The sequence below is a fragment of the Ovis canadensis genome, chromosome 15 (genome assembly GCF_042477335.2).
Source record: "Ovis canadensis isolate MfBH-ARS-UI-01 breed Bighorn chromosome 15, ARS-UI_OviCan_v2, whole genome shotgun sequence".
NCBI lineage: Eukaryota > Metazoa > Chordata > Mammalia > Artiodactyla > Bovidae > Ovis > Ovis canadensis.
Window position 1 is genome coordinate 61,164,202 of NC_091259.1, and position 23,936 is coordinate 61,188,137.

The window sequence follows — 23,936 nt, forward strand, 5'->3', positions numbered from 1 at the left end:
GGAATTCCCTGGCTGTGTAGTGTTTAGGATTCCATGCTTTTACTGCCAAGGGCCCAGGTTACTTAGACCCTGGTTGGAAAATTATGATCCCACAAACTGGATGCCATAACCAAAAAAAAAAAAAAGAACATTCTCTTACAATATATACAAAAATAAAACTCAAAACAGTTTCATCCCCTAAATTTAAGACCTGAAATTATTAAAGTCCTACAAGAACACAGGTAGAACACTCTTTGACATAAATTACAGCAATATTATTTTGCATTTTCTAAGGCCAAACAAAGAGCAGAAATAAACAGACGAAGTCTAATTAAACTTAAAAGCTTCACAGCAAAGGAAACCACTGATAAAACAAAACGGCAATCTGTGGAATGGAAGAAAATATTTGCAGATGATGCAACTGACAAGGGGTTAATACCTAAAACAAACAGCTCATACAACTCATTATCAAAACTAAAACCAAATAATCTAATTGAAAAGTGGGCAGAAGGTTTTTTTCTTGCTTTCTGCCACTTTATTTTTTTAATTAAAGGATGATTGCTTTACAGACTTTTGTGGTTTTCTGTCATACAAGAATCAGCCATAGGTACACCCCACCCATGTCCCCTCCCTCCAGAACCTCCCTCCCCATCCCACCCTTATACTTTATCACAGAGCCCCTGTTTTGAGTTCCCTGAGTCATATAGCAAATTCCCACTGGCTGTCTATTTTAATATGGTATTGTAAATTTCCATTTTACTCTCTCCATACATCTCACCCTCTCCCTCCTCTCCTTCTGCCATGTCCATAGGTCTGTTCTCTAAGTCTGTTTCTCCATTGCTGCCCTGAAAATAAATTCATCAGTAGCATCTTTCTAGACTCCATATATATGCATCAGTATATGGTATTTATATTTCTCTTTCTGACTTACTTCACTCTGCATAACAGGCCCTAGGTTCACCCACCTCATTAGAACTGACTCACACGTGTTCTTTTCTTATGGCTGAGTAGTGTTCCATTGAACATATTTACCACAGTTTCTTTATCCACTCAGCTGTTGAAGGATATCTAGGTTGCTTCCATGTTCTAGCTACTGTAAATAGTACTTGGGCAGAAGATTTTAATAGACATTTTCCCAAAGATATACAAAAGCCCAAAGGTCACATGAAATATGCTCAACATCACTAATTATTAGAGAAATGCAAATCAAAACCACAATGAAATATCACCTCACATTGTCAGAATGGCTATCATCAAAAAGTCTACTAATAACAAATGTTGGAGAAGATGTGGAGAAAGGGAAACCTTTTATACTGTTGGAGGGAATGTAAATTGGTGGTATTACTTGGCCATAAAGAAAATGAAATACTGCCATTTGCAGCTACATGGATGGACCTAGGAAATATGCTTAGTGAAGTAAGTCAGAGGAAGACAAATACTATATAATATCACTTATACTGGAATCTAAAAAATAATAATAATGAAAGTGAATGTATATGCAAAACAGAAAGTCTCACAGATACAGAAAACAAACTTCTAGTTACCAAAGGGGAGAAGGAAGCAGGGAAAACTAGGGTTATGGGACTAAGAGATATAAACTATTATATACAAAATAGATAGGCAACAAGGATATACTATGTAGCACAGGGAATTATACTCATTATCTTGTAATAACCTATAATGGAATATGATCTGTAAAAATACTGAATCACTATGCTGTACACCTAAAATTAACACAATATTTTAATTCAATTCCATAAAAAAATATGAAGACCTAAATTGGACAAGACTAGGAAATGGATTAGATGTGTGTGGGGAGGAGGGACGTACAGGAGAGAGAAGTATCAAAGATGACAACCAGGGTTTGGCTCAAGTAGCTGAATGGAGTTAACAGCTCAAGTAACTCAGCTATTGACTAAGATACAGAACAATGGAAGAACATTCAAATTTGAATTGGTAAGATCATTAATTCACTTTGGATATGTCTACTTTGGAGGTGCCTTTTAGACTTCCAAGTAGAAATTCACGTAGGTCTGGGGTACAATAAGGAGTTAAAAGTTTATAAGGCACTGGTCATAGGCAATGGATATGTAAAGCCAGTCTCAGGAGAAAATACAGAGGAAGAGGAGAAGGAGATTCAGAGTAGACCTTGAAGAATTCTGAAATTTGATCATCTAGACCAGAGGTCAGCAAACTTTTTCTGTCAAAGGCCAGATAATAAATGTTTTAGGCTCTGCAGGCCATTCAACCTCCATTGCAACTACTCAACTTCGCTGTTGTAGCAACCACACTAACTTTTTATAGAACACTATCCCCCCAAAATGCAGAATACACATTTTTTCCCCTAAGTGCACACAGAACATTCACCAACCTAGAATATAGGGTGGACCATAAAATAAGTTTAAATACATTTCAGAAGGATGAAATCTTACAGATTATGTTATCTGACTACAACAGAATTAAATTAGAACTCAACAAGTATAAGTTATCTGGAAGAGCCCCATATATTTGGAAGTTAAACCACTCACTTCTAAACAAACCATAGGTCAAAGAAGAAATCACAAAAAAATTAAAAATGTTTTAATTGAATGAAAATCAAAACACAAAATTTATTGAATGCAGCTCCAACAGTGCTTAAAGAAGATATTTATAGTTGCTTATATTAAAAAGAAGAAAGGTCTACATCAACATCTAAAATTACACTACTTAGGAATCTAGGAAAAAGAAGAGTCAATTAAACTCATTGTAAGTAGGAGAGAAAGAAAATTATAAGCAAAAATCAATGAAATAGTAGACAGACAATAGAGAGATCCAAAGAAAGCAGTAGCTAATTATTCTTTAAGTCAATAAAAGGGTAACTTCTATTCTGGGTCAATAAATAGAAAAGATGAAAATTAACAGTTTCAAGAACAATAGGATAATCCATAATATTGATACATCTATGGTCCACTGATTTTTGACAAGGGTAAGCAGACCATTCAATGGCAAAAAAACAGTCTTTTCAATTAAAAGGTGTTGAGAAAATTGCATATCCACATACAAAAGAATAAAACTGGACCCCTACCTCACACCATATATAAAGATTAGCTCAAAATGGATCAAAGACCTAAATGTTATGACTAAAATTATAACTCTTAGAGGAAAATACCTGGGGAGTTTGGCTGTACTAACTGCTTGCCTCAGGAGCAATGTAAGCCAGGTTTCTTAAAAGTTGCTGGCATTTCACACCTGAGTAGGGCTCAATTAGTGGGGCTTACAGAAGTTTTACAGGACATGGAAAAACATGTTAACATAAAACTTGTCAACGAAACACATATTAAATCTGTTCTATGGACTTTACATCTGCTGTTCTCTTTGGTTTAAACATATCTCAAGTCACTTAACCCTCAATCTTCACCTCACTAAGCTCCCTGATTTCCATCTCAGCTTAAACACCACTCTCAAGAGTACCTTCCCTGGTCCCAAATATGAGATGAGACCTACTCTTCACATACTTCATAGCACTGTGAATGTCTTTGCAACACTGGGCATGTTTATACTGTGATTATTTGTTCACTCTCAGTCTTCCTTGTAGGTGACGAGCTCTGCAAGAGCAGAGGTCAAATCTCTTCATGCAATTGTATCCCCAGTGCCCAGCACAGAGCCTGGCACATGGTGAGTGGTAAATCAATACCTGTGACTGAATCAATGGACTCCTGCCTCTGCCTGCTTGCCTTCTGTTTCCTCAACCCTGAGAACCCCCACCCTGAGAATTTCTGAACCTGCATTCTGCCGATGCAGGGAACAGGAGGGCTGGCTTTCAGGCCAGAGCAATTCACACCCCACCCTCCCATCTCTCCTGGGGAAAGAGGTAGAGAAGCCAAGAGTCACCTTGTTGTAGGCCAGGCTAAGGTATCTCAGCTCTGGGAAGGGTGGGGCCAGCGTCTGGTTCCTTGCCTTCAGTGACTTCACAGGAAGAATCTCGAATATAGGCGGAAGTGCACATACCTTGGTCGTCTTAGAAGGAAAAGAGTCAAAGTCAAAGCGCCCTGGTGATAAAGAAGTGGACCAACAGACCCTTCCTAGGGAAGGCGGTGGAAAGAATGACCATTCCAGAGGGGCTGGCCCAAAGGAGGCTTCTGGGGTCATAAGGGGGGGATGTCACCAAGGGCATAGAGTTCTGGCTCCAAGTTCCCTGATGTCACATAGTTAGTTCGTTCTCTGGTACCCAAAGTTCCAGTCTCAAGTTCTCTGAAGCCAAAGGATGACATAGTAGCAGTGCAGACAGCAGAAGCTCCCTGCTCACCTCCCACTTTCTGCCCTATAGTGGCTTATCCTGAACTTGCCCTTCTATACAGTTGGGTTAAGATTTCTCCAGAAAGCAAAAGGGCAGGTGCATGCTCGCATCATTAAGGGGACTCTTCCTAGTGAGGAGACAGAGCAGGAGTGAGCTAAGCCTTGAACTACTGCTCTGATGCACTCATCCAATCCTACAGTGGAGGGTTCTTCATTCCAGGATAAAACAGCAGCTAAGTCCTGGATGATGATCAAGTTGAAAATGGAAGTTGCTGGATTAACTATGCCAAACTCAGGTTACTTGCTGATTCCTTGAGTTAGATGGAGCCAAAGGAAATCACAGGGTAGATGCTGGACTAATGAGTGGCTTCAGATGAACTTGATTCATCTAGGTGCCATTAACTGCTGTGTAGTCTTGAGCAAGTCACTTATATTTCACCTGCTCATTCAATGACTATGTGTGGAGCACCTATTTTGGGCCAAGTATTTTGTTTCTTCCTGGGCTCCACCTTGTACAGCCACAAGTGGATGAGTCATGGGTGAGAGTAAAATGAAAACCAGTGATGAGGCTTGGGAACTCTCCTCTCAGGGGAATCGGAATGCAGTCTCCCAGAGGCTGGAGGGGAAGGTGGTGGCAGTCTGTTAAGGCATCTCCTCAGCTGTGCCATTCCTGATCTGGAGGGAGGCCATGTGAGCCAAAGAGGGTAAGTCAGACTGAAGCACAGAGAAGAAAAAACCAGCCAGGCTTGGGAGTTATCTAGCCCTATCCAGGGCCAGGAAGGTCCTGACCTGAGGGCATGACTGGCTCTGCTGGGGTCACAGAGGGCCCTGTCTTGGAGGGGGATGTATTTGATGTTGATAGAGGGGCCACTAAAAGTTCCATCCATTCAAATCACTCTGTATTCTCAGATGGCACACAACTGGGACCTGAGCACTAAGCAATCTGCCAATAATCTCTGGCTTCTATGGCCACAAGCCCTTCTATCCATTAGGCACAACTTTATGCAGAGTGACCTGGCTGCTCCTCCCATTCAGACCTGGAGTCTGTATCTCTAATCCTTTGAAACCAGACTGGCTGCTGCACAATAAAGAATTTGTCTGGTCTTTGTCCTGGGTTTTTGGCAGTGAGCTTCTAAAACCCTTGGAATCTGCAGAGTGATAGGAATGTCTTTGTTATTCATAACCCCTTGGATCATACCTGAGTTCACACTAATGAGATGACTTAGGATGGGGGCTGGCCATACTATAAAGACAACCATGTGATCAGAGGACTGGGGTTTGAGCCAGCCTTACCTCTGGGGAGGCGAGAGGGGCTAGAGATCGAGTGCAATCATGTAGCTAACGGTTCTATCAATTATGGCCATGCAATGAAACTCCAATGAAAGTCCTGGCCACTGAGGCTCTGGTGAGCTACCTGGCTGGTGAACCCATCAGCTGTGCTGGGAGTGTGTCACAAATTCATTCCACAGTGAGAGGGCAAAGAGGCTCTCTGTTTCGAGCCCTCCCAGCCCTCACTGTGCATCTTTTCATTTGGCTGGTCCTGATTTGCACCCTTTATAGTCAATTTGTAATCAGAAGTATAATGGTCTCCTGAGTTCTATGAGTCATTCTAGCAAATTACTGAACCTGAGGGGATCGTGGCAGCTGTAGAATTCATTGCCATTACAAATAGCCCAGGAACCCCACCACTTGCAACTAGTGCCTAAAGTGAGGGCAGTCTTGTTGGGGACTCTGCTCTTGCGGGCTCATGCTAGCATCAGAATTGCACTGCAGTATTATATTGGCCTATGACTTGCTTTGATCAACAGAGAATGCTGTTGCCTGAATTTCAGAACCTTGCTCTTGGAAGTCTAATGCCACCATGCTGCAAAGAAGTCCAGGATGAAAAGATAACATACAGATGACAAGTCCTGCCAGCTGTCTATGAGTCCAGCTCCCAGATAACCTGCCAGCTACAGGAATGCGCCCTAGCTAAACACCAGTAGAACCACCTAACCAACCCAAATAATTGTGAGAAATAATAAATTGCCATTGTTTGAAGTCAACAACTGTGTTGGCTTGTTAAGTGGCAATAATATAGCAATTGATATAATTTCTCACCCAGTTGCATCTGTGGGGAGGGGGTATACTGAGTTGTGACCCAAGGATGTAGGTTGCCTAACTGCATAATGGTACTTCTTACTATAAATTAGTAAATGAATAAATAGATAAATATTAGTGTCAGTCTTCTTGCACTTGCTTAGTGAGTATCTACCCTGAGGAAAAAGACAATTTTCTGTGCTGACAAAAATCAAGTGTCTAAGCCTGTGACACCAAGGATTAGATCCCAGATGGCAGTGTGTTTGGCCAGGATCGCTCTAGCTTTGTGGTGAGGGTTCTTGTTAAGGAACTACTGGGCTTCATCCTAGTGGCAGCCTCAGTTCAATGCCAGCTTGATCACTTGAGGCAGGAATCATCCCCACTGAAGAACAATGGAAGCTGGTCTGTGGGTTGTGCGAGGCCTGGGACCTGTCGGTTGAGTCCCCTGCTATATCTCCACAGGCCAGCATAGCACCTGGCACATGGTCAGGACTCAGGAAATATGTGTTCAGTGAATGGGCTTCCTCAGTGTTATATATGCAAATGCCTCTCATGGCTCCGTCAACTTATTTTTGTTTACTAAAACTAATGTTCTAATGCAAGGACACAAATATAAAGTAGGCATTTCCTACCTCTGAGGTTGAAAATCCAGGATAAGATGAGAACACGACCTCTGAAATATAAGAGAAAAGAATGGAGATTGGTGAGAGCACTAACTGACCCCCAGGAGGCCAGGGTCTGCGTCTGCCACCCACTGTGTGCAGCAGAGTATCTCCCGGAAGGGGTACTCCTTGGTCCTAAGCTTCAGTGCTAACTAGGAAGAGGAGTCAGCTGTGACATGCATCGGGTAATATGTCCTTTGTGCTTGGAATAAAATTCAAACTCCTTGGCTAGGCTTTGGAGATCCTGCCTGATGAACTCTGATTGCCTCTGCCTACTCCTCCAGTCTTATCTCATGCTACCCTGGCCCTCACTCACTATATATCAGGCACACTAATCTTCTTCCTGACTTTGTACCATGCAAGCTCTTGGGAGCCTCAGAACTACAGGGCAGTCAGTATTGGTCAGAAGGAAAACCAACTGTTTTAGAAGAGAAAAATCGACATAAAAGATATTCTGTCAGAGGATTTGAAAATACTATTTGTTATATTAGTAAAATAGAATGCGTTAAGACAGTGAATTCAGGAGAGACAAGTGAGAAGGAGGCTGCAGAGTGATATCATTCTTGAAATCATCAAAGAGGAGCCAATAAAGAGCTGAGTTCAACCTAATAAAGCAAAGCATCTGCTGGGTCTGGATCCTATGCAGGGACCACTCACCCTTGCCCTGACTAATGGGACCCCTTCCACATGTTAATGATACTATATTGAGGAGGTTACATTAAAATGAAATAAGCAATAATATGGGTGGAACACCATGTGGCAAGAACAACTCCGATGACAAGGGTCTGAAAGGAATCTGTGAAAGGTCTGTGCAAGGAAAAAAGAAGGAGTTAGCTAAAGGATGAGCCATGGTCATAAGTGTGGGTGCTAAGCAATGATCTTCTGGGGAGATAGAGAGCCCCCATATCTAGGAAGATGAACTGAGGTACACTCTATCTGAACTCAGGTCCTGGCCCTTCCCACAGTTACAAGAAAGAACTCCAGAAACCAGAACCTGGGTTCTAAGGTTCAGACTGGGAACCATTCAAAAGATGTACAGTCAGGCACTTCCTAATATTTGAGGAAAATTAGCACCATGAAAGAAAGTTATGAAATATAAAAGAAGAACCAGCATCTGAAAAAAAAGAGAGGTCATTTAACCAAAAGAATAAAAACTTTAAATAGAATAATTAATGTCTTCTAAGGAATTCAAAAGACTGTTTCATTTTAAGACAAAATTAGGTCATTATGGAAGAGACACTGTTACTAATTTTGTAATTTTAAAGTATGATAATCAAAAGATTTAATAAACGTCTTGTACAGAAGAAAAGGTCCATCTGAGGGGCTAATTCATAAAACAGAGAATGGGATGAAGGATAATACAAATTTTCCGAGATAAACGAAACTATCTTGGAAAGAACAAAGTACCTAACAAAATAACAAAAAGAACCGCATACCCAGAAGCACCTTAGTCAAATTTCCAAAGGAAAAAAGGGAAATCTTATTCCAGGAAGTAAAAATAGGTTTCCTATAAAGGGATGGGAATCAGATTGGTATCAGACTTCTCATGGTAACAATGAATTTAGAAGGCAATCAAGTAATATCTTCAAAGTTCTCAGGAAAAATTATTTTAAGGCTATAGTTCTCTATTCGGTGAGCTAGCATTCAAGCATCATAACAAAAAAAAAAGGTAATTTGGGATATTTTATGGGCTGAGAAAAATCTACTATATGCAAACCCTCTTTGAAAAAATCAACTCAAACGGCAAAATGAAAAGCAATACAGCATAGGAAACTATCTTTGTGACCATGAGAAAGGGAGATACTTAAACAAGAACCCAAAGGCATAAGCCATATGATAAAACTGCACCGGTTTCATGTGATGGACTGAACTGTGTTATCCCCCATCACCTCCCTAATTCATATGTTATAGTCCTAACCCCCTAGTACCTCAGAATGAGACTGTATTTGGAAACAGCATCTTTAAAAAAGTAACTGAGGTTAATAAGCTCATTAGGATAGACCCTAATTCAATATGAAGGTTCTCCTTGTAAGAAGAGAAGATTAGGACATAGATTAATTCAGAGAGAAGACTAAATGAGGTTACAGGAAGAAGGCAGCCTTCTATAAGGCAAAGAGAGGCTGAAAAAGAAGCTAAATCTGCCAACACCTTGATCTTGGACTTCTAGCCTCCAGAACCATGAGAAAATAAATATCTGTGGTTTAAGCCAAACAGTGTGTGGTATTCTAGCAGTCTTAACAAACTAATATACTTGGGTAAATCAAACTTAAGAATTTCTCTTCAGAATGTCATCTCTACCATTGCAGATGAAATAAACAGTCAGGTGATTACAAAATAAAAGAAGAAATAGAAAATATTAAAACTATCAAGGGATATGAAATAGCAATTCATAAAAGCTGAAAACTAAGTAAATGAAGAAATGCTTAACATCACCAATATTTATAAAATAGAAATTAAAACAATGAAATATCACTTTATACCTACCAAAATAACAAAACTTAGAGCAATTAAAAAGCTTGGAAATATCAAGCGCAGGCAAGGTTGTAAGGAAACAGGAACTTTGATGTTCTTCAAGTATGAGTGTACACCAGAGCCACCATTTATTTAAATTATGTATGCATATACTCTGTGATCCAACAAACTCACTCCTAGGTAAATATTCCAGAAAAACTCTGGCCAGGGGTATATGCAAGAAACATACACAAGGTTAGGTGACGTAGGTGTCCATTAGCAAGGGAATAGATGAATAAAGTGCGGTTAGAGCACAGTGTGGAATATTGTGTATTAGATAAAAGGAAGAACTGGATGGGCATATAGCAATAAGAAAAACCTTCAACAGAGTGCTGAGTGGAAAGAAAGTTAACAGAATGGGCTCAACAGCATATTACCACTATGTAAACTAAAAAAACACATTACACACAAACTAATATATTTTACAAAGATATATCCATATATCCAGGAAAATATACTCATCACAAAAACAGATACTTACATGAAAATGGGAAATGGTAGGAGGAATTAAGAATGAAGGAGAAAAAATAAAATAGGGCAAGGGAAACTTTATAAAGACTAACAATTAAAGTGTTGGGCTTCTCTGGTGGTCTGGTGGTTAAGAATCCACCTTGCAACACAGGGGACACCAGTTCAGTCCCTGGTCTGGGAGGATCCCACATGCCGTGGAGCAACTAAGCGTGTGTGCCACAACTACTGAGCCCGCACTCTGCAACACGAGAAGCAACAACAGTAAGAAGCCCACATACCACAACTGGAGAAGAGCCCACATGCAGCCATGAAGACCCAGCAAAGACCCTAAGAAAACCATAATTGAAAAAGACACATATATCCCAATGTTCGGGGCTTTCCAGTTGGCTCAGTGGTAAAGAATCCACCTGCCAGTGGTAAAGAATTGGACCAAAGGAGATTCGGGTTCAATCCCTAGGTTGGGAAGATCCCCAGAAGAAGGAAATGTCAACCCACTCCTGTATGCTTTGCCTGGGAAATTCTATGGACAAAGAAGTCTGACAAGCCACAATCCATGGGGTTGCAGAGTCAGATATGACTTAACGACTAAAACAAACACACACACCCGATGTCTTCTGCACTACTTACAATAGCCAGGACATAGAAGCAACCTACAGGTCCATCAACAGAGGAATGGATAAAACAGTTGTAGTACATATATACAATGGAATATTACTCAGCCATAAAAAGGAACAAATTTGACTCAGCTCTAGTGAGGTGGATGAACACAGAGCCTGTTACACAGAATAAAGTAAGTCAGAAAGAGAAAAACAAATATCACATATTAACACACACATATATATATAAAATATAGAAAAGTATTACTGATGATTCTATTTGCAGGGCAGTAAGAGAGATGCAGACATAGAGAACAGATGTGGTGACTCAAATCAATGTGATACATGAAGAAATGACAATAATCACAAGATCACCTCAACAGATGCAGAAAAAGCATTTGATAAAATTCAACATTCATTCATGATAAAAAAAAAAACTCTTGCCAAAGTGGGTACAGAGAGAACATATCTCAACATAATTAAAGCTATTTATGACAAACTATAGCCAACATAATACTCAACTGTGAAAAGCTGAAAGCTTTTCAGCTAAAATCTAGAACAAGACAAGGACTCCCACTCTTACCACTTTTATTCAGCATGGTATTGGAAGTTCTAGCCACAGCAATCAGACAAGAAAAAGAAATACAAGGTATCTAAACTGAAAGGGAAGAGGTAAAATTGTCATATATGCAGATAACATTATACTATATATATATATAACCCTAAAGACTCCACACAAAACTAATAGAGTTGATAAATGAGTTCAGCAAGGTAGCAGGATACAAGATTTAACACATAGAAGGCTTCCCTGGTGGCTCAGTGGTAAAAATTCCACCTGCCAATGCAGGAGACACAGGTTTGATCCTGATCCGGGAAGCTCCCATATGCCGCAGAGCAACTAAGCTCATTCACCACAGCTATTGAGCCTGTGCTCTAGAGTCTGGGAGCCTCAATTATTGAGCCCAGGTGCCACAACTACTGAAGCCTGAGCACCCTAGAGCCCATGTTCTGCAACAAGAGAAGTCACTGCAGTGAGAGCCTGTGCACCACAACTAGAGAATGGCCCCTGCTTGCCAAAACTAGAGAAAAGCTCACACAGCAATGAAGACCTAGCACAGCCATACATAAATAAATAAAATTTTAAAAACAATTAGCATACAGAAACCACTTGTAGTTCTTTACACTAACAAAGAAATATAAGAAAGAGAAAGTTAAAAAAAAATTCCTTTCAAAATTGAAACCAAAAAGAATAAAATACTTAGGAATAAACCTGACCAAGGAGGTGAAAGACTTATATATTGAGAACTGTAAAACATTGATAAAGGAAATGAAGATGATTTAAAGAAATAGTAAGATATACCACACACTGGATTGGAAGAATTAATATTATTAAAATGGCCACACTATCCAAAGTAATCTACAGTTTAATGCAATCAATTTACCAGTGACATTTTTTACAGAACTAGAACATTCCTTCATTTCTCCAAAGAAGACATACAAATGGGCCAACAGGCACATGAAAAGATGCTCAACATTGCTAATCATTGGACAAATGCAAATCAAAACTATAATGAACTATCATCTCACACAGATCAGAAGGACCATCAACTGAAAGTCTACAAATAATAAATGTAGGAGCAGGTGTGGAGAAAAGGGAACCCTTGTACACTGTTAGCGGCAATGTAAATTGATGAAGCTGCTATGGAAAACAGTATGGAGGTTGTTTAAAAAACTAAAAATAGAGTTACCATATGATTCAGCAACCCCACTCCTGGGCATATACCCAAAAAAGATGAAAACACTAATGTCAAATGAAACATGTAACCCCACAATGTTCAGAGCAGCACTATATATGACAGCCAATACACGGAAGCAACCTAAGTGTCAATCAATAGATGAATGGATAAAGAAGATGTGATACACACACAATGGACTATTACTCAGCCATATAAAAGAGTGGAATAATACCATTTGCGGCAACATGCATGGACCTCAAGATTATCACACTAAGTGAAGTCATACAGAGAAAGACACATATCATATGATATCATTTATACGTAGAACTTAAAAAATAGTACAAATGAACTTATTTATGAAACCAGAAAACTCACATGGAAAACAAACTTATGGTTACCAAAGGGGAAGAAAGAGGAAGCATAATTAGAGTATGGAATCAATAGATGCATACCACTATATATAAAATAGATTAACAACAAGGATTTACTGTATAGTACAGGGAACTATTTTCAAAGTCTTGTAATAAATGACGGTGGAAAAGAATCGAAAACATATAAACATATACATATAAATGTATAACTAAATCACTCTGCTGCACACCTCAAACTAAAAAGCTTCTGCACAGCAAAGGGAACCATGAACAAAATGAAAATACAACCTAATGAAGGAGAGAAAATATTTTTAATTACTGTATCTGGACAAGGGATTCCTATCCAAAAATTAATTTTTTTAAAACTCAAAACTCAATAGCAAAAAAATAAACAATCAAGAGGATATGAATAGATATCTTTCCAAAGAAGACATGCAAATGGACAAGCAAGGAAGGACAAGCAAGCAGGCCCAGGATGGAGAAGAGAGGATGGAAGGAGCCCAAGTCCCTTGAGAATGCCAATGCACCCCAGAATTAACCATCACTGGAAAGCCTTACTTCTAGCCTCTTACTATTTGAGATTAAAAAAAAAAAATCCATTTATACCTGGGTTGTAAAAACATCTTGACTGATAGAACAGGTAGGAAGTTACTAAAATATTTCATGTGAGACCACAATCTCCCCAGACCCAGCAGCTGAGCAGCAGGAGCTCCCCAGGGAGCCATAGACTTTCAGAATCAATTCTTAGAAGCTTATTCACACCATGGGTCAAGAGTCTCTTTAATAAGGGGTATCACTAACCTGTCCGGTCAACATCCTTTTTCATGGGCAGTATAGTATAATCCGGCTGGTCATCTGAGGCCTCATAGATCCACGACTTGGGCTGCAGCATGGATTGGGGCTGTTTCCGGGGACTCCCCCTGCCTCCAACCCAATCTCCAGACCCATCTCGGAGCTGAACCTGCTGTAGGTACGGGATCCGGAAAATCTTGTTTTGGTCCAGGCTTAACTTCTTCAGTCTTTAATTAAGGAAAGTGAATACAGAATCACAGCAGTAATGATACCTCAGGGACATTTACCAAGCAACTTTAGGGAATGAACATGGAATCAGTCTTGGGCACTTACTCCTCCTCTGTGACCTTGAGCCAGTGACTTACCCTCTCTGGGTCTCAATATCCCTACCTCTAAAATGGAGGTAGCATTTATTAACTTTTTGAGGTTCTTGTGAGGATTAAATGACAAAATGTGTAAATAATGTGGCACAAAGTAGTGTTCAGTAAATAGCATTTGAACCCCAAGTAAAATTTCCAGAGATCCAAAACTTAATCATTTAAAGGCCAGCATTTCATCGCTTTAACCAAATATAGTCAGGCCTCCACAATTATGGGTTCTATGTTGGTTGAATCTCTGGATGTATAGAGGGCTTTCTATAGATGGAACTCAAGAGTTTAACTTATCTGATTCTCAGTCTTTTTTCTTTTATTCCATCTCCTCTCTTAGGGTTAGGATCTCGTTTCTGATAACATCTCATCCTAATCTCCTCTTTGCTGCTTCTAAACCAATCATGTGATCAGAAATATCTTTACTAATGCCCCACTTTTTTGGCTCAAGCTAAAGCTCAGAGGGGAGATGACTTACCCATGGCCACACAGCTGAGATAAGTGGAGGAACTGGGATTTAAAGCCAGGCCTTTTGGCTTCCAGAGCAGTACTCAAGGTGTGAGCAGCTTGGGGGTTACAGAGGGCACTGCAGAGACAGGCTTTTAGCTTTACCTCTTGAGCCCGGCCAGGCTGACAAAACAGTTGGGGTTGGAGAGTTTGTTGTCATCCAGCATCAGTGTCTCCAGCGCTGGGAACCTCAGGATGTACCTCTTGGTGGTCAGTGACGTGACAGACGCCTCCCTGTGTGCACAAAGACCTAGGGTCATGATCAAGGGCACGGGACAATTAAGAGGCCTAACCAGGGGATTTCTCTCATGGTCTAGTGGTTAAGATTCCAGCCTTCTGAAGCAAGGGGACATGGGTTCAATCCCTGGTTCGGAACCAAGATCCCACATGCTGTGTGGTGTGGTCCCCTCCCACCGAAAAAAAGAAGCCTAACCACCTTGGAAATTTCTCTAGTGCCCAAGAATAGTTTTTGCAGACAGAGGTACCAGAAAGTGGAATCCCCTCTCCAACTGACCCCCTTCCCCAAACTCCACTCACACATCCAATCTTTCATATGGAGAAAGGTTGCGTATATCCACTGATGGACTCAGCGAGACCAAGTTGGGGCAGGATGGAGAGGCATTAGTAATGTTCATGGAAGATACCAGGGTGGCAAAATTAGGGGGAAAATTCTATAGGAAGAACACTGCACAATTTGGGGTCAGGGAAGACTCCCAAGTATGTTGTGTCACCCCAACAACTGGTAACCACAGAAGCACTTGGAGATAATGACCCTGGCAGAGGCCAAGTGGGGTAAGGTAGGACAGATGAAGGGCACCATTTCTGGCCGCGGTGAGGCTCTCCTCTAAACGCCTTTGTAGAGTGCACACATCAGTATGGAACTGAGAAGTCTTTTCTTAAATTCTAATTCTGAGGATTTTCAGAAACACTTGAGAGTGGGATTTAACAGGCTGAGGTCCTGAATCACACATGGGGTAAGAAGTGGTGGTATTTTAGGTACAACCATCAACATGACCTCATTTGTGTCACCATGTGGATGAGGCTTAGGTAATTATTTCTAAGCACATGAGAGATAGATGACTCACATTGTGTTTTCATGGTTCCCTCTAACCTCATCCTCTCTATACACAAAAACAAACACATAGGGATACCTGGTCACACACACACATACACATATGTGAATCACAGGCCTACAATAAGAGGACTGGAAAGTAGCCTTTCTTCTGAGCCTACTGCATTCCTGACATTGTGTAGTTTTATATATGTCATCTCAGAGGAGCCCTGGGAAGGACAGGTGTGATCACTCTCCTTTTCAAATGAAGAAATTCAAACTTAAGAGTCACTTGCCCAAAATCTCATAGTCAGAAAGTGGTAGAGCTCCAATTCGATTCCAAACCCCAGGCCCTTTCCGCTACAGCGCCCACCTCTCACATCACATCTTCAAGCCCTATGTGAATTAAAGGGTGGGGAAGTGGAAGGGTTGCTGCTGGCTGGGCAAGAGAGAGGCTGACAAAGGTAGACAGTGAGATCCAAGGCCCAAAGGGACTGTGAACAGTTCACCTAAAGGCAGCAGTATTTTAAAGGTGAATTTAAAGACAGCACACAGCCAGTTGTGCACTCACTCATTCATTCGCACTCAAGAATTGGTTTACACGTATTTGTGGATCCAGGCACAGGGAATACAAAGAGAAAAAGAACATATTCCCCTCTCAAAGTTCTTATAGTCTCGTGGAGGAAACAGATGCTCAGCACACAGTGAGACCAATACTAGAGCAGAGGCAGGCACAAAACTTGATGGGAGTCACCCACTCAGGTGGGGCGAGTCCAGAGAAGGCAATGCTTAAGCTAAACCACGAAGACGGAGAAGGAGAGAACTCCCTGTTGGTCCAGTGGTTAGGACCACTGGCTTTCACTGCTGAGGGCCTGGGTTCAATCCCTAGCTGGGGAACTAAAATCCCACAAGCCATGAGGCATGGCCAAAGGGAAAAAGGAAGAGAGAATTTGCTATCTTCTTAAGAACTGTGAGAGAAGGAGAGGAACAGGAAGACAAATCATTGTTTTGTGGCTGCAGCTGTAGTAGTTTTAGGAGCTCTGGCTGGTCATGTGCCTCAACATGGGGCTCAGAGAAACACAGGCATGCACCTGTGGACAAATGGGGTGAGTCACTGAGAGGAGTAGGTCTGAGAGCTGACAGACAGAACTTCTGGGGTGCTCCACAACGCTCAGGACTGATATTCAGCATGACCCCAGGCCTGAGTGTTAGACACCTCGTTGTTTTTAGAGTAAATTCTTCCTTTTTTGTTACTCTAATAGTGATGGATTTCTGTAGATTATAACCATGATAATTCTGAATAAAAAGAGGAAGGGGTCAGATACTGTTTCCAAAAGAGCCCTGGCAAGGTGAGGGGCAAGAGGCTTGAAATCCAAAGACCAGAGACACTCAACAGAGCAGGAAGGAAGCCTTTAGCTCCTGGTATTTTTCAGGGTCACAGATCATTCTCTTCCTCTTCCTGAACGGACCAACTTTCACACAGTGAATTTTTAATCTGCCTGAAAGCAATTATAGGATGGTGCACAGAAGCTCTGTTGATCTATAGCTAATTGGCCAATCTTTATTTTACTCCAGTGAAACATGAAACAGCTAAGAAGTAAGATTTCAAAAAATTCCTCTTAAGCGCCATAATAAAAAAGCTAGCTCTGACCTGTCTCTTGTGAAAAGTCACACTACTTTGCCTTTTCAAAGTTCAGCTCCAATTATAATATAGAGGAGTTTCATTTTCTCTCTAAAACACATGCCTTGAAATATGGGGGCCATCAACAGGTAGGTGAGAAGACAAGATGCAAAGCTTCACAGGAAAGCATCAGACTCTCTTGCTGAGCCGTTCCCACAGCAGTTTTGGGAGAAGAGTTCTTTGAAGTGGCAGGAGTCCGTCAGTAATGAAGAAACCAAGATTTCCAGCTGTAGTGCTCTTTTTATTATACCTTCTCTCAGCAAAGGGAAGTGATACCATTTAAAATCTGGTAGCTTTAATGGAATTGCTTAGAAGGTAAGAGTCTGCCCCGGTGGTTGGGTTCTATTCAGGAATGGGAATTCGAGTACCATATTAGAAAAAGCATGGGAATGGAGATCAGGAGCCCTGGGCTCTGGTTCTGGTGTTGCTGCTGCTTTGCTTGTTGTGTGGTTTCTAGTTGGTCTCAAGCATCTCTGGGCCTAGTTGGTTGTGAGAGGTGAGGAAGAGAAGAATTCAGGCTGATGACCATGTTTCTAGCCTGGACAACTGCACAGCAGATGAAAAGCAGTGCCCATCAATGAGGCCAGGGACACAGGAGGAGGAGATGCTGGCATGGGCATGTGTCTGATGAGTTTGATATGGTAGGTAGGATACATGGGTGTATAGTTCAGATGACAAAAGTGAAGTAGAGAAATAACTTAAGACTTGGGAAGGGATGAGAACACTAAGACTATAAAGAAAAACAGTGGGTTGAGAGTGGACAATGGGGGACCAAGATTTAAGAGATTAGCAGAAAAGGAGACCCAACAGAGCATACTGAGTGTGGACAGATGTGTAGGAAAAAAACGACAATAATACTTGTCTGAAGCCGCACTGCTTTCAAAGCATAAATATTTCAGTTGATTCTCTGATGTAAGCAGGAGTATATTTATTCTCTCTTTCTTATATGTAAAGAAATACGAAGTACAGGGTGGTGAAGACTTGTCTTACTTTATAGACTTTCCACTGGAAACAATTAGAATGATGAATAAAGTACATATATATATATTTTTTAAAAAAACCTATAATTTAGACCTACTGCATGATCCAGCAATCCCACTCCTGGGCATATATCTAGAGGGACCATACTTTGAAAAGTTACACGCACCCCAGTGTTCACTGCCACACTATTTACAATAGTCAGGACAAGGAAGCAACCTAAACGTCCATCAAAGAGGAATGGATAAAGAAGATGTGGTATATATATACATACACAATAGAGTATTGCTGCCGCTGCTGCTAAGTCACCATCAGTTGTGTCTGACTCTGTGCGACCCCAGAGACGGCAGCCCACCAGGCTCCCCCGTCCCTGGGATTCTCCAGGCAAGAATACTGGAGTGGATTGCCATTTCCTTCTCCAATGCATGAAAGTGAAATGTGAAAGTGAAGTCACTCAGTGACGTCTGACGCTTCATGACTGTAGCCCACCAGGCTCCTCCATCCACGGGATTTTCGAGGCAAGATACCGGAATGGGGTGCCATTGCCTTCTCCACAATAGAGTATTACTCAGCCATAAAAAAGAATGAAATAGTGCCATTTGCAACAACATAGATGGACCGAAAGATTGTCATAATGAGTGAAGTAAGTCAGAGAACGATAAATCTTATGTGATATTGCTTATATGTGGAATCTAAAAAAAATGGTACAAATGAACTTATTTATGAAACAGAAATAAGAGTCACAGATGGAGAAAACAAACTTATGGTTACCAGGGAGGAAAGGAGGAAGGAGGGATAAATTGGGAGATTGGGACTGACATACACACTATTATATATAAAACAGATTAACTAATAAGGACCTACAGTATAGCACAGGGAACTCTCTACTCAATACTCTATAATGACCTATATGGGAAAAGAATCTAAGAAAGAGCAGATATACGTATATGTATAACGGATTAACTTTGCTGTATACCTAAAATGAACACAAAATTGTAAATCAACTATATTCCAATAAAAATTAAAAAAAAAATAAAAAGATGTAAGAGATGCAAAGACAGTAAAGTACTGTGCCAAAATCTAAAACTCCAGAGACAGGAATCTCCCTGGAGGTCCAGTGTGAAGATTTCACCTTCCAGTGTAGGGGGTGAGGGTTTCATCTCTGGTAAGGGAGCTAAGATCGCAGAGTCTTTTTAGCCAGAAAACCAAAACAAACAACAGAAGCAATACTGTAACAAGTTCAATAAAGATTTTTAAAATGGCCCACGTTAAAAAAGAATCTTAAAAAAAATTAAAAATAAAACTCCAGAGATAGAAACCGGGCATAAAAAGCTACTTTTGCCATAAGGATATTTGCTGATATTATTGAAAGAGAAGGTGGGGCATATAATTGGAGATCCTCACTTGAGTCTGGGATCCTAAAGACAGGTATCCTCAGAACCAGAACTAAGCCCATTCCTCTCATCCCCAAACCAAGGGGAAACTACCTTGGAGTGAACAGAGAAGAGGAAGGCGGAGGGCAAGCTTGTCTTCCTGAAAAACTCCAGCTGATATTTGTATCATTGGAGTGGTTCATAAAATAGCCAGCTAGTTTATTTAGTTTAAAATGGTTCCATACCAGGCACCTAGGCACCTGGCCAAAATAAATGGAAAGGCTTATGGTCCTGCAGACTAAATACCATGAGCCAACTCTCTCCCAAGTATAAACTATAAAATCCAGACTATATACACATACATATATATATATATATATATATATATATATATATATATATATGACAATCTTCTTTAGGGCATCTGGGAACTAATAAGCTGTGAAAACTTAGGGCACCAAGATTTGGAAGAAGGAGAAAACTTGAAGGGAATCATGTAACATTTGGGGCCACTTTTTGCCTAGGGCTCTCTGCTGACTCCAGAAGTGTCTGAGAAGCTAAGCAGAGATTCTGACAACCTTGCTAGTCCAGGAGGTCAAAAACTGGGGTCCAGAGTATGTCATAGAAAGGGAGCCCCAATCAACTGCCCCTGTTTTAAGTTAGGGCAATGGAAGACTAAATCCAAAAAGGAAGTGTGAATTAGAAAATTGTGATCCTTGCAGGGACCGAAGACTAGCTTCAAACAACTTCAATTTCTGTAAATGAATTAAGCTGATTTTGGTGACCTATATAGCCAAAAGAACTCTAGATCTGGTGAGGAAAAAAAGTGATTTGAGTTGCCCACAGGGGGAGTCATCGTTTCTCATTCAGTTCCTGACTATCTACATTTAAATTAAAACTAATCAAACTTTAATAAAATGAAATATTCAGCTCCTCAGTCACACTAACCACATTTCAAGTGCTCAATATGACTAGTGGCTACCATACTGGACAATGAAGATATAGAACGTTTCCAACAATATAGAGAATGCTAATGAACGCTTTCAAACATAACTAGAAAATATCTGCAAATTGGTGCTAAGTCTGGGGTATGAAAGGCATGGTGGTCCATACCAAAAGTGGGCAAGTGTGATGATTCAAAGGAAGAATGGAAATTTAGCAGGTGAAGGGACCTGGTAAACTCACAAACCTACTTTGTGGTTATCTCCCCAGTTCTTACATCATTAGAAAAGATGCACTAAGCCACTGACAAAATAATCACACTTTTTTTACTGACCAATAACATGAGGCCTATTATAATAGGAAGGGCCAAACTGAAGCCCTAGGAATTTTGCTTCCAAAACGGTAAATCAAAGATAATTCTACATCTCTGAGGTAACTGCAGAGACTACTGCAAACACTAAAGACTGGAAAGGTAGAAGGATGATGAGTCCTATAACATCCCTGTTTATCTTGTTTATTTGACTTGTGCAGAAGACAGGTCTCAAAGAATGACTGTAAATTACTCAATCACATGGTGACTCCAATTTCAGCCACTGTTCCCTATGTGAACTCTTCTTACTGTAGCACATCAACACAGCCCCTAGAACTTGTGATATAGCTAAGGATGTTCCAGATGTTACTTTATTAATGAACAAGAACCACCAGAAGCAGTCTGCTTTCACCTGACAGGGATAGCAGTATACCTTTGTTCTCTTCCCTGGGGGCTACCTTAATTCTTTAGCTCTATCATAACCTAATCCTTGGAAATCTTGATTATTTTGGTATTCCACAGAACACTATGTTGACTGGAGCTAAAGGGCAGGAAATTAAAATACTTTAGATACATCAGTATGGATTGTGCCACAGGATGGAGGTAAACCTTACAAAAATTCAAGAAACTGACACCGTGATTAATGTTCTTGATGTCCAGGTATCTGGAGCATGTTGGAATATACCTCCAATGTGAAAGACATCTTTCACTGCCTTCTACTAAGAAAAAGTTACAAAGCTTTGTTGGCTTTTTTTTTGGGGGGGGGGCAGCCACACATAAAACATTTGTGCTGTTCTGATCCATTTACTGAGGCTGCTAGTTTTGTGTAGGAAGAGCAAGGCAAGGCTCTGCAACAGGCCCAATTGCCATGCAAGTTGCTCTCTGGGCATTATGTAATTTACCAAGGGTATTATTGGGTATTATGACTTAGCAGGTCCAACTGTGTTCTGTCTAAGGCTGTATAGATAGGGTTACCATATATGCTGGTTTTCAAGGACAGTTTGAATTTTCGCCTGTTATCACCATATAATTAATAGTGATGCTTTTCCCTCTCAATGATGTTCCTGGTTTGGATGAAAAATAGAGTGAATGGTCACTCATTCTATGAATAGAGCCTTTGTAAGGCATCAATTACAGAATCATATTTTGAGCAAAGTTATGCTCTATTCTTCATGTAACTATTTTCCTTTTGAAAAACAGCTTCTGGCTTACTCCTGCATGTTGGTAGAGACCGAATACCTGACCACGGTTCACTAAGGTGACCACATTTACTAAGCTGTGCATCATGACCTGAATGTTCAGAACTTTCTCAGCACATGAAAATAATACTGGAGATCAGCTCAAGCAAATCTGGAAAGTTGAATGAATTAACATTGCTTAGATTTCTATGATGCCTACTCCTGCTGTACTGTTTCTTCTCCGTCAACCCATAACTAATGTTCTAGGACCACTGGGTGCAGGAAAACAATATGCAACTGGATTTACAAATGGTTTTGCATGATATGCTGATACTAACCAAAACCAGACTGTTGCAGGATTATAGCTCCATACAAAGGTGGCTCTGAAAGACAGGGGAGGAGAAATCCTCCCAAGAGATAAAACCCAGAACAATAGATCTGACTGTTCATTTTCCTTGGTTGGTGAGATAGCCAAAAGTGCAGGTCTGTGCTGATTCATGGGCAGTGGTTTAGCTGATGAGTCAAAGCTTGGAAACCATAATGTAAAACTGCTGACAGGGAGGACTGAGGGAGAATTATGTGAATGGACCTCTCAGAATGAATAGGATGAGAATTATTTGTATCTCGTGTGAATTCTCACAAAGACTATCCACTTCAGAGAAGACTCTCGATGATCAGGTGAACAAGATGACCCATTCCATGAATGTCAGTTAGATACCCTGCTACTTGCAAAATGGCCTTGGCAGCAGGGAAGAAAACTACATACTTCCCCTCCACAAAGTTCATTTGGCTACCAGTCCTGTTGAACACCCAACCTGCCAATAACAGAGGCTAATGCTGAGTTGCTAACATGGCACTATTTCTAGGAGGATTAGCCAACCATCCAGTAGAAGGATGACTAGAGTGGACGTTTACTTTCATAAAAGGAGCAGTGATTTTTTTTTCCTTACTGAAATATGTATGTATTTGAGACATGGATTTTCTCTGCCTAACCACAGTGTTCTGCCAAGCATCACAATCTGTGGATTTACAGAACATCTTATTCATTATTTAAATAGTACACATAACATTGTTTTTAACCATGGAACACATTTCATTGCAAAGAAGTACAATAATGGACTCAAGGACATGGAGTTTAATTTTTTGCCATGTACTCCATCACACGGGACTAGCGACCTAACAGAATTGTAAAACAGTCTTCTGACAACTTATTTATTCCACTAGCTAGGAGACTACCCACTGTGAGGTTGGATGCTGACTTACAGGATGGAGTGTCACATAAACTAGCAACTAAAACTGATTCTGTTTTTCTCATACTGGATCATAAGGGCCTAGGAATGAATGAATGAAAATGAAAGCAGCTCCTCTTACAATTTGCTTCTAATTCCTGCAGCTCTGAGTTCCTAAGTTAGAGCTCTGAGTTTCCTTGGGAGGAATACTTTTACAGGGGACACAAAAATAGTTCGACTTAACTGGAAGTTAAGTTTAATGCTGGCCTCTTGGGTTCTTTATTCCACTGAACCAACAGGCAGGGAAAGAGGGGTTTATTATATTGGCTAGGTGACTGATACCAATTATCAGAAGTAAGTATGATTGCTGCTCTACCTTGAGGGCAAAAAGGAATATCTTCGGAATCCAAAGAATTATCTGATATTCCTCTTAAAAGCGTCATGTCCATTAGTCAAAGTTGATGGAATTTCTGCAAGGTGAACAGAGTTCTGGACTGGGATGATTGTGATGGTTGCCCAACAGTGTGAATGTACTTAATGTTTCCTTAAGATAGAAAGCCTTAGGATAGAAAGCTCTTAAGCCTTAAGATAGAAAGGCTTCTGATAGGGAAAGAGGACAGTCTGAGGTAGCCCTTGAAATATGTACAGAAGCAACATGAGAAAGTAATGGTCATAAGCCTGCTCTCTGGAGTCAGATGGACTTGGTTCAAATTCTGCCTCTGCGACTTGGCTTTGTAACTCTGGTTGAGTTATTTAATTTACCTGTGCCTCAATTTCCTCATCTATAAAGTGAGGGTGATGATAATAGGGCACTTACCTCATAGGGCTGTGAGGATTAAATTAGTTA

The 23,936-nt window shown here is 40.6% G+C and overlaps 1 protein-coding gene across 25 annotated transcripts in view; it reads right to left on the reverse strand.

Moving 5' to 3' along the window:
* The window catches only part of XRRA1 (X-ray radiation resistance associated 1), a 70,576-nt gene that overhangs the window by 12,543 nt on the left and 34,097 nt on the right, over positions 1 to 23,936 (reverse strand). For 11 of the 25 annotated variants that reach the window (XM_069553063.1, XM_069553067.1, XM_069553065.1 and 8 more), the window contains 4 exons: positions 14,453 to 14,581; positions 13,482 to 13,699; positions 6,966 to 7,006; positions 3,850 to 3,975 (listed from right to left, as the gene is read on the reverse strand). In XM_069553063.1, the coding sequence (XP_069409164.1) occupies positions 3,850 to 3,975; positions 6,966 to 7,006; positions 13,482 to 13,699; positions 14,453 to 14,581 (514 nt within the window). The remainder of the gene's footprint in view (positions 1 to 3,849; positions 3,976 to 6,965; positions 7,007 to 13,481; positions 13,700 to 14,452; positions 14,582 to 23,936) is intronic. The other 14 variants (XM_069553070.1, XM_069553072.1, XM_069553081.1 and 11 more) reach the window with 4 other exon arrangements.